Source organism: Aphis gossypii, chromosome X (assembly GCF_020184175.1).
Source record: "Aphis gossypii isolate Hap1 chromosome X, ASM2018417v2, whole genome shotgun sequence".
Lineage (NCBI taxonomy): Eukaryota > Metazoa > Arthropoda > Insecta > Hemiptera > Aphididae > Aphis > Aphis gossypii.
Genome location: NC_065533.1, coordinates 63,679,738 through 63,695,924, shown reverse-complemented (window position 1 = coordinate 63,695,924; position 16,187 = coordinate 63,679,738). Strand labels below are relative to the sequence as shown.

Below are 16,187 nucleotides of genomic sequence, written 5' to 3'. Positions count from 1 at the left end.
ATATTACTCGTCACTGAGAAAATTACGGCATAGTCGGAATCTGGTTGACGAAAATATAATTAAAGATCTAAAGTCTCGCAATAGTTCGTGCTAAGTTTAATAATTATGGTGAGATTTGTTATGTCCCCGAACGTTTTTTCAAGAGCGTATATGATAATCGAATCTTAGTACCATTGGTTATTATTCATTACACTTTTAGAAATAGAGTGGTTAAAACAATACCGTATTACCACCGCTGAAGAATAATCTCGGGGTAAAATGTCCAATTTAACTATGGTTTGCGTCTCCTCACCCATAAAAATACATCTTCTTCGGGTTTAACGGCCGCTAGGACCATCCCGTCAAACATCTTTCCCTCCAGCCATCTCTATCGGATGCTCGCTGTTTCCAATCTGATTCTCCACCTAAGACATTTACATCTTTTTTAACCAAATCTTCCCATCTCATACGAGGTCTTCCTAGAGGTCTCTTCCCAGCTGGGTCTTTCTCTAACACTATACGTAGCGAGGGATTTTTTTTAAAAATACATACAAATCCGAAAATCTTTAATATTTGAAATTATTTTTCTAGGAAACAGAGATAATTCTTTTAAAATATATTTTTTAGACTTAAGTCAATTTTTCTTTTAGAATTATGCATTTTAAATACGAATAAGTTTTATAATTATTTTTTTTTTTAAAATTTTTTTGATGGACATGGGACGTGTGATGCTCATTGACATTAATGAATAAAACTGTAATAGTTTTCCAAATTCAAATTTTAAAAATACAGAACTCATAAAAACAAGCTTATTATGGTTGTAAACACGCTGAAATATGCACCTGCACATTGTGAATATCGTAATAATCATCTGTGTACGTGCTGAAGTTTATCGTGGTACAAGCGTGCGATATTGTATTTTTGTCGGGTATGTGACGATTTCGTTTTTTCTGTACCTACATACAAATAATACTACCATTGCAACAATAATATTTATTATAAATCGTGTGCTCACTGCGAGACTGTGTTGGAGGGGTGTTTCGTAGGGAAGGTTTGGGGGTATTGTTACGTACGTAAACGTCTTATACGATATATCACTATAATGTGGGTGCGTGAGCGGTCGCACGGTACCGATATAATAATACGTTTGTGTGTCAATATATGAACAATATAATATATTAACGTAAGTCGACGATGTTATGAACCATGATAATATGGGTAAACGTACATATACAGTTATTGCGAACGGAGTTGTATAATACTCGTGTGCCGGAGCAGTTACACTACGAGTAGTTGTTATTGTACACATACGACTTTGGTAACTTGTAAACAGAATAATATACATATGCTCATATATATGTGTGTGTGTATTATATATAAGTTTAAGTTGAGTACCTACCTATATTTATAAGGACACTTTGAAGAGTGTAGGTTAATTTCGAACAGCAGTATACTGTAGTGCGCTCGTGAACGCGATTACCAGCGTTAAAAGGATATGTTCGTGGAACGTCGATACGCATACGTTGGGTTACGCCTACATCCACATTATATTCATAGTTTTATACAGAATACGTTTGTACTATAGTAATATGTTTCCTAAATATCAAACATCGATAACTCTGATAAATTTAAATAGTTCGATATCTATTGGAAATAAATACACGGAAAGGTTCGAAAAAAATCGAGTTCGATGTCGATATAATATTATAAATATAATTTATAATTAAAAAAAAATACTGGCTGTACTACTCCTAAAATTTTTCGAATTAAGATTCATCTATCTACTTATGGTTTTTTCTTTTTTTTTTAAATTAAAATATTATATTATACAAGGCCGGAGAAAACCCCGTCAAAATCGGTCGGATAATGGTTTTGTAGAAGTCATCAAAAGTTCTAAATAATCAAAATATTTGAAAAAAGTTTGATAAAAATGGATTCAAGTTCGTTGTAAAAAATTAAAAAAAAAAAAAAAAATAATGTTTGATTTTGGCTATATAAAGTGAGTTTCTCTAGTTTATAGACGCATCGTCTCAGTGGTTATTCATTAAAAGATGGTAAACAAAAAAGTATATATTTCAGGTAATTAATTAAATATATACAGGTGAATCATCAAGCATGCTCAATTTAGTTTTTTTTCAATCATAAATATTCCGTTTTTTTTTTTTTTATTCCAATAACCAAGTAAAAACAATATTGTTCTAAGTAGCCAAATGTTTTGAGCAGTAAACTCCAGTAAAGTCTTAAATAATTTGATTTACTTAGAGATAGTAAGTTTAAATTAAATAATTGCACTTTAAATGTAGTTAAGTTAGTTGATGCATTTATTTGATGTTCTTATTTTATCTAAAATTAATATTAGTAGTCTTTTACACATTTTATAGTACTTTAGTCATTATATTTTTATCAGACCTCGGCCATAAATGATTTAATAAATAAAATAATATCGATAACCTATTGAATCATTTATATAGTATATCTGCAAGTATACCACATTATGGGCAACTAGTGAATATTATTCGAAATGGATTGCAATCAAAGTTTATTGTATAAGCAACATCAAAGCCCACCGCCCAGAAGTTATCATAATACCAACTTTATTGGCGGTTGTTTTTTAGTACATTTTAGATCTATATTCTATACTATGTACCTACATTTTTTTTTAGGCGCGATTTTTCGATGTGATACTTTCTAATTATTTAGATTGGACAAAAGTTTAGAAAACATAACAATTTTTAAAAATTTTTATTTTTTTTTTAATAATCTAGTAGCAAATGAAAATGATACAAGCACTACGTATTGGGTTGGACCCAGCTAAATGGCTCGACATTCATATTATGATCACCCACTATTCTTTGTTAATGATGCACATTTCTTTAAAATTCTTTAATCTTTAGAATTTTAAATGTATTTAAAGACTATATTATTTTAATAAGTATTCTATAGTGGAATATACATTTTTTTTTCAAACGAGAATTTCCATTTTTTACTGTAAATATTTATGTATTGATTGTAGGTTGATTCATTTAAAAACGTTTACGCATTTAAATCGAAATTTTAGTTTATATAATTTTATGAACAATAGTATTCAACTTTCTGTAAGTACTAAGTAGAATAGTCGTTAAAAATGGTTTTAAATAAAATAGAAGTAGATGTATAGTTTAAAATATGGTTCTTGAATACACATCTTACGTGTTCAAAAAATTATAATTTGATTGAATTCACTATTCAAGAAAAATGATAGTGAACATTTTTTCAGGTTATTCACTTTGCACCTATATTTCCTATATAATATAATTTAAATAAATAATAAAGGTACTATTTCTAATGAAAAGTAAATAAGTTCCTTGCTGAATAACTTTTATCAAAAATTGTGATTATCGTTTCCTATTATACTCAATAAATGAGTAATAAAAACTGTACTTTGGCATTTTCGTGTTTATTCTGACTGTCAAGAATTTTATGGAGGTATTTATATTATACAATTGTTGATAAAATAAAAAAAAATTGATATTTTAGCTTTTTATTCTTCGTTAAATTATAAGTATGAATAACATCATATTTGTATAATGCATACATGTTACTTATCATTAGTTTTAAAAACACTGTAGAACTTAGTTCACAATAATCATATACCTACAATTTTGATTGATTTTCATAAAATAATCTGTATCGAAATTTGAAATGATGTAAAAACTGTATAAAAAGTAGTTAAATATTATAAACTAAAAATATAAAAACATTGAAAATGAAAATATTCGTAATATTATCAACCGAAGTTTTGCTCTCAAATTTAATGTTAAAGTATTGAAAGATTAAGTTAACAGTGAAACCCTATTTTTTTAAAACATATAGTATCTAAATGAAAAAAATCGTTGTTATCTATAAGAATATTTTTTACTGTATCATCATTTTATTTAGCTTACTTTTTGCTTTTATTAATAACGATATACATATTTTTAACTATTTCTTATATACAATTACTTTTTATGATATTTTTATTTATTAAACGAATTTCGATTTAGGACTTATACAGACACAATTACGAGATAATTGGATAATTATTAATCTATTTAAAAAAAAATACTATAGTAAATACAATTACTATAAATTTATACATTTATTAAATTTAAAGAAATATTTTTACATACATAATCATTAATTTCTATTTTTCATTGAAAATACTTAAACAATAAAAATTCTAAAACTTAATTTATATTTAATAATACTTTGTAGTGAAATACGATTCTAGTACTAAAATTATTTTAAGGAATTTGCAAAATTTAAGAAAATAATACAACTTTCAAGTCCTATTTATAATGCCAAATGCTATTATCACATTCTATAATCCGATCTAAATAAATTTTCTTATTTATAGTTATTTTTTAATCATAATAACATTTACAACGATGGTGAACTGAGGGTTTTTCCTGTATGAATAATTAATGGACAGTTTAATATGCATCTTTAATGGAGACTTCATACTCACCCCCTAAAGCGTGGTTCCCAGTTTACATGTATTTCCACCTACAGATTGTGTTTAACCATTGTAAATGTATGAATACATTTCATTGAAAGTCAATAATCATTATTTTTATAACCTAGATTATTTCTCAAATATAATGATGCATTTACTTTAAGTAATATAATTCCTAAACCTCACTTTAAGATCTAATACTTAGATAGATTAGGTTATGGCCGAGTTAGGCTATTATACTAATTTGTTTTAGATTGTACACACGATGATCTCACATAAATCTAGTTGAAAAAACCATTCTCTGTTATTTTAAATATGCAATATAAATACTAAACTTCTTCAAAATGTTTTAATCAAAATTAATTCCTTTTTTATCATCCATTTTCTCATTTTCAGATGTCAAAAAAATAAGCTCCTACTTAAAACAAATTCAAATTGCATCAGTCAATTTAATGTTAATTACATGTCAAACATAATGTTAGCTAACAACTACTTTGGGTTTACTCTTGTTGATTCTTAAATAAATATTTAAATAAGCATTAAGTAGGTAAAATGTTTCTGATATATACAAGACTTCTTACTGATGCGCTCAATCTCCTCCACTCGCTTCTCAACAAAACTTTAGAACTTGGATACCATCATGATATAAATATTTAAAGGGAGATTAACAATTTAATAATTAAAATATTAAATTAGTTACATGCAATTTTTGAACATGAGAAAACGAAAATGTTTGTTATTTTATAACGATTTTAGTTAAAAAAGTAGGAACTTAAAAATTAAAAAAAAATCATCAAACACTTGGTTCTTTGGCACAGTGATAATAGTCTATTTTATTTTTAAACATTGATTGAAAAAAATAGTTACTGAATAATTTTTACTACAGACATACCTAGTTGTCCTTAAACACGTTATATGGAGTTAATATCGTGTACATATATTGTGTTATATCCGTAATGTATGGTTTTAATAATTGCAGTATATAGCTATAGTATTGTGACATATTAATTTGAATTAAATTTTGCTTATCAACAATAAAAAAAAAATATAATAAAAAAAAAAAAAAAATATGAAATAAAATAAAATATTTCAATTAGTTTTATTAGGTTTTTAATTAAAATAACAATAGACAATACGATCAGCGTCATAAAAGCAATTTTTCGTAGAACTTTTAAAATGTAGTTGTCGATAGTTCAACAAACTATGCCTTAACAATCAAAATTTAACTTTCGCATTATGAATATCTAAGGTTTAGAAATTCTAGAATAAAACGTACAATTTCTCCAATAATAGTTGTAGTTGAAGTTCTGTATTGTATAGTGTACAATAAACATATTATGGTGTACATTTTATACCTTATTGCCTACCTAATACACCTTAAACTTAAAACTTAAGATTCAAACAGCGTCTCTGTTTTGTGAGTAAAATATTATATTCAATAAATAATAGCGTTGTTAATTTATTATCTACTTTTCAGTTTTTCATCTGATTCCTCTACAACGGAGCTTATAGTTTTACGCATTTAATATTATTTAATATTATGTATTTTTCATACGGTGGAATATTATAATGTTATGTGTATACAATATTATAGGTATATATGTAATATGTATATAATATATACAAAATACATTTAGTCATATTTTTATACTCGAGTTTATTTATTTTTTGATTTATGCATATATAATATATATATTATTAATTTTATATTGATTTCTTAATAATGTTCTGAACGTATTTCTTCGAAACATCCAAAATGCAAAATTAATAATATTATGCACTATTTATCTGTAAGACACTTAATTCAGCATCAAAAACTGTATGGGAAAATTTAAAACGTCTTCGAACAATAAACTATTAAAACCTAAAATATTATTGAAAGGCAACCCGATAATTGTTATGACCATTTAACTTAGCTTTGTTTAAGTATTTTCAGTAATGGAAAGTTTTAGGAAATGTTTTATTTTTCTTAAATTCACTATTCCGACCCACGAACAAACAGCAAACGCATACAAAAAGTTTTTGTGAAAAAAAAATTAAAATTGAAGAGTTCGTGCCATTGATCGATCAAGTCCAGTGACCAATTGCCTTGTCATAACTTCATAATATGGATATGTATTTTTTTTCAAAGTTTTCATTAGTGATCGTATATTTTTTTTGCATTTGATAATCTTATAATACCCGATTATTACGTAAGATTACATTTTTTTTTTTGTGGTGTTAGGTGGATAAACTTATATAACTGGGAAAATGCGAAGTGATTTATCATACTTCTATTTTATACCATAATGATATTTTACTTAAATGATAACATAATATGTTTTTCCTGTTTTGTTTTTATAATTTTTCAAAGTATTATACCAATAGTATCTAGTTAAATATCAAACGTAGGTAGGACATATTCTATGGATACATGCTTACTAAATCTTCTTCATTGTTTACGTGTTTCACAAAAGTTTGTTTTTTCGATACCATACAGCTGATTTCAAAAAACGATGATCCCCAATCGACCTATTAAAAAATAATATATCTCTGAAGACACTATTTATATAGGCGAGTAATAAGTTTTTCCTACTAAAACCACGCCTACCGCGTTTTATATAAAATTATTATACCATGTGTCAAAGTAGAAATAATAAAACGGAAATATTATTTACGACTGACACCGCCGCTCCGCCGTGGATAAATTAAGTTAATGTATTACGCAATAATACCTTACAACTACCCAAAAAATGACACACACAATACGCGTGTTGTGAAGGTATATTATTAACGTAACCACTGACCAACTACAATAATGCACATTAGTCATTACACATGTTTCACGTAAAATATAAGCTGAGAAAGTAATAATCATCTTCTAACGCCTATACCACAGAAGGAATACTACTCGAAATATTTGTTGAACTCTACTCAGATAATATTTTATATGTATATATATATATATACGAATAATATCGTATTGTAAAAATATTAGCTTATTAGCCTATATGACATTTACATTATCACATAATTATATCTTATTGAATTTAAATAGATTTTGAAATCCTGTTCTATTTAAGGACTCTACGCTTTTAATTCTACCCCTTTATTTACATAAGTAGCTACGTAGTAATAATCCATCGCCTTAACCATGGCCAATAAATGCATGTGCCCAATAATATAAATAGACACACCCCTACGTATTATACGTACCGTGTTGAGAAATTATTATCACTTTTGTTTAATTATATAATATTATATTATAAATGTGACCGTAAAATATCTTTACGTTGTGATATTTTGAGTATTAACAATTTTCGACACTTTATTGTGTCTACTCTCAAAAAATACCTCTAAGGCTCAATTTTAATGTACACCCCTTATAAGTACATAATTATAAGTATTCATACATTTCATCATCCATAATATATGGTATATAACCAACGTACTAATGGAAAAAAGTAAATACACTTTTCTAAAACTGAATTAATTTAGAATTTATTTTCCATATCAACTCAAATTAAATAAGTTAAATGTACCAACAATTTGTCAACTTTAAAATTAACCATATTATTTTTCTTTAACTCCACATAACTTGAGCTAATTATTTACTTCAACTACCTAATATTTAGGTACTACTATATATATATATATATATATTGTACCTATTTACCACGCTATAGTAATCGAAATCCAACATTTTTTTATGCCCATATAGCTACATTTAAATTAGTGTAGAATTATATAATTTAATTTTATAAAAACATTAATAGGACAATTATGACAGAAAAGTTAAATTTAAAATTTAAAATGGTCCTTACTCTTCTAGGATATAATTTAAAATTTAATAATTGTTATTTTAGAAATTATACAGAAACTTTAGCTTATTATTTGGACTATTTAACTTGTTTAATTTGTGTATTAGTTAATCGAGTTAAATAACTAGAATTCTAAATTGTAATTACAATGAACCTCATGAAAGGCATTTAACAGGTAATTGATATTTGATAGTGTAAGATGTCTATCTAAAAAAATAATTAACAAATTACAATTTAATTAATGAATATCACTCAATAAAAACTAAAAACTAAGACTTAGGGTAACACAACAATTACGTACATAATAAATAGTAATAGTCAATTATCTGTTAGTATAATATAATATTATGTCGTTAGAAAAAAAAAACAATTGATAATTCTTATTGCCCTATAGTTACATTTAATACTCTAAATTATATTATTCACCTACAAAAAGTATGAACTAATTTTAATTTAACATTAAAATAGGTACCTAATATAATTTCATTGTTCCAAGTATAGTTTATTATTTATTTTAATGAACAGGTTTCCACAAAAGGGTTCGATTTATAGCTCAATATTTTTTTCAAGTATTAAACTTTAATAATTAACCTATTTTAGTTTAATTTATTAGCATGACTCTATTTAAATATTCAATCTACTTTAAAACAAAAACAATTCATTATTATATATGTTTGTCGTTAACTGTACATACTTAAAAACCATCTGATTTGTATAAATTAATATAAAAACATTAATGGTATAGTCGAAATATCGAAATAATTTTATAATACAATAATTTTATTGTTCTATATAACATAATATACTATACGCATTACTCAGAATCCTATATACGTAACGTAAATTATGCGGATAAGGTATTAGATATTTTGTGAATTAGATGGTGTCACTGTGTCAGATGTCAGAACACAAGACTTAATATTCTGTTTGTAATAAGAAAATTAAATCCTGATTCCATACATTACAACAAGGATCCAGTTGGTTTGCGTTACACCTTTTCCTGCGCGTTGTAGCGTTGTACCGTTTATATAGACTTATTAGCATTGTAACTACATTAATATTAATTTATTACGTTACATGCAAATATTATATAAACATATTATATGGAAGTTATTCCATTTTATACACATTAAATATAATCTATTTAAACAGAGTACATCATAAACATCTGACTGTCCCCGTTTTTTTCATAAAAATACTTTGCTAGAAAAATGCGATGTAACTATTCGGTATTAATAAAAAAAAAAAATCTATAATACGATAAAAATATATATATTATCGTAAGTAGAAAATATTTTGTTCTTTATAATATAATGAATTGTATAATATAAAATGTTTATTTAATATTTATGAAGAACATTGGACATTAATTAGTACCTACTACATGATGTTCCATTCCGTCATTTTAAATAAATATTTTAACTAATACCCCACAGTTGAAACAATTTGAATAACGAAGTTCTATTGAAACTTTTAAATTTGACAATTAAGCTATTGTTGATTTTAATAATGATAAAAATCAGTTAAAAAATGTATAAATATTATATAAGACAAATACGCAGGTATAATTGTATATTTGTCTACACACAGTACATGAGTTTTATTTAGGTATATATAAAAAATGTATGTTTTAAATTAAAATGTATTTACATTAATTTATTTTCTTTAATTAATGCATTGCAGAGTAATTAAAATATTGTAAGTCAATGCTTGTAATCATCCATGTGGTATTATAGTGTTATTATTTAGGTTAGTTTATAGGTTCTCGTCAGTGTCCATACTTTATTAATTGTGTATTATTTTGTTTAATTAATACTTGAATTTCATACGATGTTTAAAAATTTTAGTTATACGTAAATGTTGGCAGCTTTAGTAATATGCGTTTGGTATACTAACATCTCGTTCTTGTAAGGCTCAATGTCCATTGTTCACATACTTCTAGCTGATAAATACAAGCTAAAACCTATATGGTTTTTTATTTTTAAGTTATTAATTGTAAAGTGTTATTAATAACAACCTAATTAATATCTTATATGGGGTAATCTATAAAAAATAAAATGTAAGACACTCATCTATTTAACATTTGAACGTTTAAGAAAATATTTATTTTAAGATTTTTATAAACACTATTTTTTAGAAAAAAATAAATTGTATTTTTAATCAATTTAATTTTTTATGTTATTTTCTTTTTTGAATGACAACATACATTTCTTTTTATAACAAAATCTAGTATAATTTAATACAATTTCAGTAACCGAGAGGACCTAATATTTAGAGGTTTTACAGTAGAATGTTATATTGTTGATTTTTTTCGTTTCATTTTATTTACCTATTGTCATAGTTAATCAATCCGATTTCAATATAAACATCATTTTGTAAATAGTGATTTTGATGTGCAATATTTTTGGGGTGTTCGTGAGTGTAAGAACGAGGCAGTTGGATGATGACAACGAGGTTTTACGTGAATGGCTTTGTTAATAATAATAATTTATTCTTTATTCAGACCAGTATGTTCAGTAAGTATTGCTCACGTGTATTATATGGCACACAGATAGAGTAGAACTAATCATCTGATTATTTCGAACAATCAAATTAAAGCAAGTAGTTATTTTAGAATGATAATAATTTTATTGTTTTGTCGATGGCGCAGGGCTAAAAATGAAACAAAATATGAATTCTTACAGAACATATTGCGATAATATTTTAGTGATAATTTGCAGAATTCGGCTACCGATCGATTAGGTTATTGAGTTAGGTTACGTGTATCGTAATAACTATTAAAAAATATATAGTAGTATTAAAGTTATTATAATCAAACACTACAATGTATGTGCGATCATTGATGGTAGGGTTTTAAAATACAAAAAATACAAAATTCTAACATTTCATCATAATTGTATACCTACTAAAATTACTAACACTATAAGGTTACCATACGGGTCCCACCATGATCGTAAAATGAAAAAAAAAACCGGCCAAATAAATATGCTTAAACATTTATACTTATTAGTGTATAATTATAATTTTAATGTCAAAAATTACATTCTTGCAATGATTTTTTTTCAGAAATAAATATTTATTATTAAAACTTAAATAAAACAAAGAATAATAATTATTAATTATTAATGCGTACAAACCATAAATTACCTAATATACATATTTATATTATATATGTATTCAAAGCTTGTGTAATAGAAATAGGCGTACGAAATCACCTTAGCAGATAAAGTGATCATATACCTTATTATTCTACCGTAAAGAATATACCTACTGACAATAATTATTCATCTTAATACAAATTAACTTATAATATAACACTACGACCATTCCCCATAATTCATAGTAGTAATATTTTTTTTACTTTTGGATATACATAGGATTTGATGGATTTGTTATTGATTTTACCATAACTTTATATTTTTAAATACCTCAGGAAGTGCACGAAGAATTTTTTTCTCGATAATATGAATTTGCCAATATTTAAAACAATAATTAGATAGTAACTACCTACTTTTTTCATTTTTCAGCCACTAAGTGTATATTATACTATTAATAGCAGATCAACTAACCGGTATTGATGAGCATATACGCATAGTAATACTTTTCCCCTCTTATAATACTATACCATTATGACAATACACGTTAGTAGCTAAACGGTATCAGCGATATTATTTTTCATCTGTTTGGATTTCCTAATAAAACAATGATTTTTGGCCACCTTTTTTCATTTTTTGACCACTCTACGTTAATAAGTCTACAATAACCAATAACCCATTAACCGATTGATTCGCCTTGGTATCGACGACCACTCAATTACAAGCCGACGCTTATACGTAAGGAAACCACTAGATGGTACAAAAATATTATTTTGTAATTTGAATATTTTGTGCGCCAATATGCGTTCGTCGGCCTATAATGGACCTACCGACCGACCGACCGACCGACCAAACGAACGATCGGTACCGATGAGCATACACGCGTGATGATACTATACCCCTCTCGCGATACTATATCATTATGCACACACATACAAGTCGACGCTTAAACACACGCGAATCGCTAGACGGTGGCGTGAAGGGATATACGTAAAAATTGTACGGCGGTGGTCCACCCCCTTGCCACTGTTGTCGACCATGTACACCACCCTCGATCCCACCGCAAAACCACCCCTATCGTCTGCTACCGCCACCCCCGCGGTTCTCACTTACCCGCGTCCGCGTCTACACCTCAACCGTCACCCCCGAACGCTGGCTTCGGCCACCCCCGATCATCCGTTATCCCTCCGTCGGGGGGATCAAGGCGGCTAGCTGACCCAGTTTTATTGGCGTGACGCATACGCGCGCGCGCGTGCCTCCCAGGGCCCCCTCCACCCTCTGGGAGACGGTGAGAGGGTGGTCGGTGCCGAGTATACGCCGCGCCCCCCCCTCGAAAACAGGCGGACGAAAAACCACACATACCGCCGCGTACAAAAAGCGTGCTCGGAAACTTCGAGTCCTCAGTCTTTGTTTTGGTACGATACTCCCACCATCACCTCTCCGCTGCGTAGCTTTATACGATATTATAATATTCTCTCGCCGAGACTCGTTTATAGCTCTCTTAACAACACACGTACGTAAGTCATATAATTTTATTATATAATAATAATATAATAAATAATAATATTTCATTCAATTGAATTTCACAATTCCGAAATACGGTATCACGTAAATAATTATTAGGTACCTATTTTTAATATTTTTATCATACATTAATATTATATATATATTTTTTTTCTATAATCTATTATAACTATAATATTTATCAATTCATATAGCAATAACGATTTAAAAAATAATATTATAATATACACTTATAATATTTATTTTTGAATACATATTTTGACTCTAATTTTGAAATTATTATTATTGCTTCCAAAAACTAAAAAATAAACGAAAAATACAATTTTTATTATCGGTTTCTTATGGTCATTTGACGTGACCTCCGTATATAAGTAGTCAAAAATTTCCGTCTTAAAATCGACCGGTCCAGTGAATTTTTCGTAACCGTTTAGAATAATTATCCTTATTATAATTATTATTATCATTACTATCATTATTGTTATTATATTATTATTATATTATAATATAGCAAACGTTACACACGTTACCAGTTTCACCCCAGTAGCTGTGAAAAACGCTGGCCAACAAATATGAATAATAAAAGTCCCGCTAACTCGATTTTCGACGGTTTCAAAAATAATGCGATGTCCAAGTTGGGCGTCACAAAACTACTCTCTCAAAGTTTGTAAGTGTCATACTATTTCTTAACGTTTATTGTACACAATTAACTGCAACATTTTTTTATTGCACAGTTTCCGACGAAACAATACAAAAAAAATATGTAATAAAACTAAAAATATACACGTGCATACACACAAATTAAAATATTTTCATAACTATTTATTTATTTTTATATGTTTTTTTTTTTCAATTTGCTTCATAATAAATAATTATAAAATTATATTAATATAATTTTTCACATGCACGCTTTTATTTAAGTTGTATAATATATTATCTTAATAACAATTAATATTGTTGTTGTTATATATTGTAATTTCCATAAAATCGGCATGCCCAGTTTAATGACTAAAAATGCATTTTGCTCGTAGTGCAAACGATGAATTTTCCTAATGGAAAATAATCCCCCGTCCCGACCTTGTTCACCGTTTTCCCCGAGCTTCCAGCCGATGACAGCTATCTTATTGTTAGGTAATGTCTGCAATGTTGTATAAATTATTAATACACGATATATACACTTTTACCTTCGTATCATAGTATCTCAACAGACCGGAGGGGTAGGTAAATAGTGTATGAATATATATATTATGTAATTCATTGGCAAAGACGTCTCTAATGTACACCGTGGTATTGTTGATTTCAATATGAACACCGATATCGGGGTTCGGGTTAACGACACGCTGTAAAGCAATAACTGTAATCGAAATCGCGAGAGCGGACGCGTTCGAGTAAAAATCGTTTCTAAAAATTTTGCGGGTATTTTATATTTTTTACGCAATATAATAATAATATATTCTTCAATAATATTTCATCTGTTGGTATCAATTAATATTGTATTGACATTTTTTGGTCCTATTTTAAACAAATAGTTACTTACTTCTGAAAAAAAAATGTTGCACTTACAATTATATATTTTATAGCTGTATAATGTATCTATTATTATAACTTCTGTAATTGCAAAATATATAAAAATAATTCGTATCTCACATCAGGTAATAATAATTATAATAATAAAATATTGAAAAGCAAAATATTTGCAATATTATGTAACTGATAATGTTGGTACATGTTATGACTATTAGTGTATAAATATGTTCTAATTAAATTTATACTATATAATTATATTCACAGCACTTACTGTCACATAATTAAAAAAAAATATATAGTTTAAACAAATCGTTTAAACACTTGCGAAAACATATTAAATGTAATAAATTTTATTTATAAAATGCTTGCATATAATTACACTATTATTCATCAACTAAAACTGTATCGCTTATGATACACATCCAAAAGTATTTGATGATAAATATGGTTTCTAAGAAATCTTTGTAATTAGTATTTGTATAATAATTATTTTCATAAAGATAATGTTTTAATATTTTTACGCACTTATAATCTATACATTTCAAATAACTGATTAAAAATAAAAAATCTTTGTTCTTGTTGCCACTAAATTTAGCAATATTGAAATATAATCCATTTATGAAAAAAATATTAATATTTTTGAGTCATATTCAATCTGTGTTATAGCCAAAAATTCAGGATGATCCAAAAACGTTTTAAAAATAAGAGGGCAGAAGATTTATAAATTTACGATTTTCACTAAGTATTACAAGTTACTTAATTAATAATTAGGTGAATAAAAAAACAATGAAACAAAGAAGCTATTATAATTCAACACATTAAAAAAATATAGAAAGTATAAATAATAAATTATGGTCTTTAGGTCATTTATAATTCTATAAATTATCGTAGGTATATTATAGTTAATTTAGCTCAAAAGATACAATAAATATAATTCAATCTCATTAAAAAAATAAATCCAATACTTATGTTTTTTTTTTGTTTATGTAAAAATTTAAGTAATATGAGAAAACGTAAAAATATATGTAAAAATCTAATATAATATATAATTTTAAAGTAAATCCTAGAATGTATTACTTTAAACTTCATTTTATTCTAATTAAGTCTATCAGAGTAAATAAAATATTTGTTCTCTTCAGTGAACATGTTTTATTTTTTTTTTATAATATATATATATATATATTATACGTTATAGATAGATGCGAGTTTATAAACTTTAAAACAGGTAACCTAACCTAACCTTTTGTTCGAAAAATTGCAATTGTAAAATAAAGTTTAAGTAATATAAAAAATCAACTTAAAATACGAAAGATTATAGTTTTGAATTTTAAAAATGACTACGAAAAAAATAGTACATATTCAAAAACTTTCTGCTTTAATTATTTAAATGTTGCACAAAGAAAATCAAAAATCAAAATTCTAAAAAAAAAAAAACATTCAATCATTTTTTGACGTTTTCCGTAGTGAAACGACAAAGTGAGTGCAATTTTAATAATGTGGTTTCATATAATAATTATGTTGTTGGGACAAATTAAGCCCAAGCACATTTATTATGATAATCCTGGATTAATAGTATTCGTAGTGGGGGTAGGGAGATTAACTCGTCAACTGGTTAGTCCGCAAGAGTTTTAATAAAATGTTTTGCCCAAACAAAAAAATAATAATAATAAATAAATAAATAAGAAAAAATATATATATATACTCGTAATAGAAAAATGTCACCAGAACTACCGAAAACACAACAGAAACTTATACTTATCTTCTGAATGTCTATCATCTCATAAATTGTAT

At 26.7% G+C, this 16,187-nt stretch overlaps 1 protein-coding gene across 3 annotated transcripts in view; it reads left to right on the top strand.

Moving 5' to 3' along the window:
- Positions 1-12,725: 12,725 nt before the first annotated feature.
- The window catches only part of LOC114124774 (synaptotagmin-7), a 196,967-nt gene continuing 193,505 nt past the window's right edge, over positions 12,726-16,187 (top strand). For 2 of the 3 annotated variants that reach the window (XM_027988142.2, XM_050205338.1), the window contains exons 1-2: positions 12,726-12,861; positions 13,381-13,536. In XM_027988142.2, coding sequence (XP_027843943.1) covers positions 13,442-13,536 — 95 coding nt within the window. In that variant the 5' untranslated portion in view covers positions 12,726-12,861; positions 13,381-13,441. Of the gene's footprint in view, positions 12,866-13,380; positions 13,537-16,187 lie in introns of all 3 variants that reach the window. The other variant, XM_027988141.2, reaches the window with a different exon arrangement.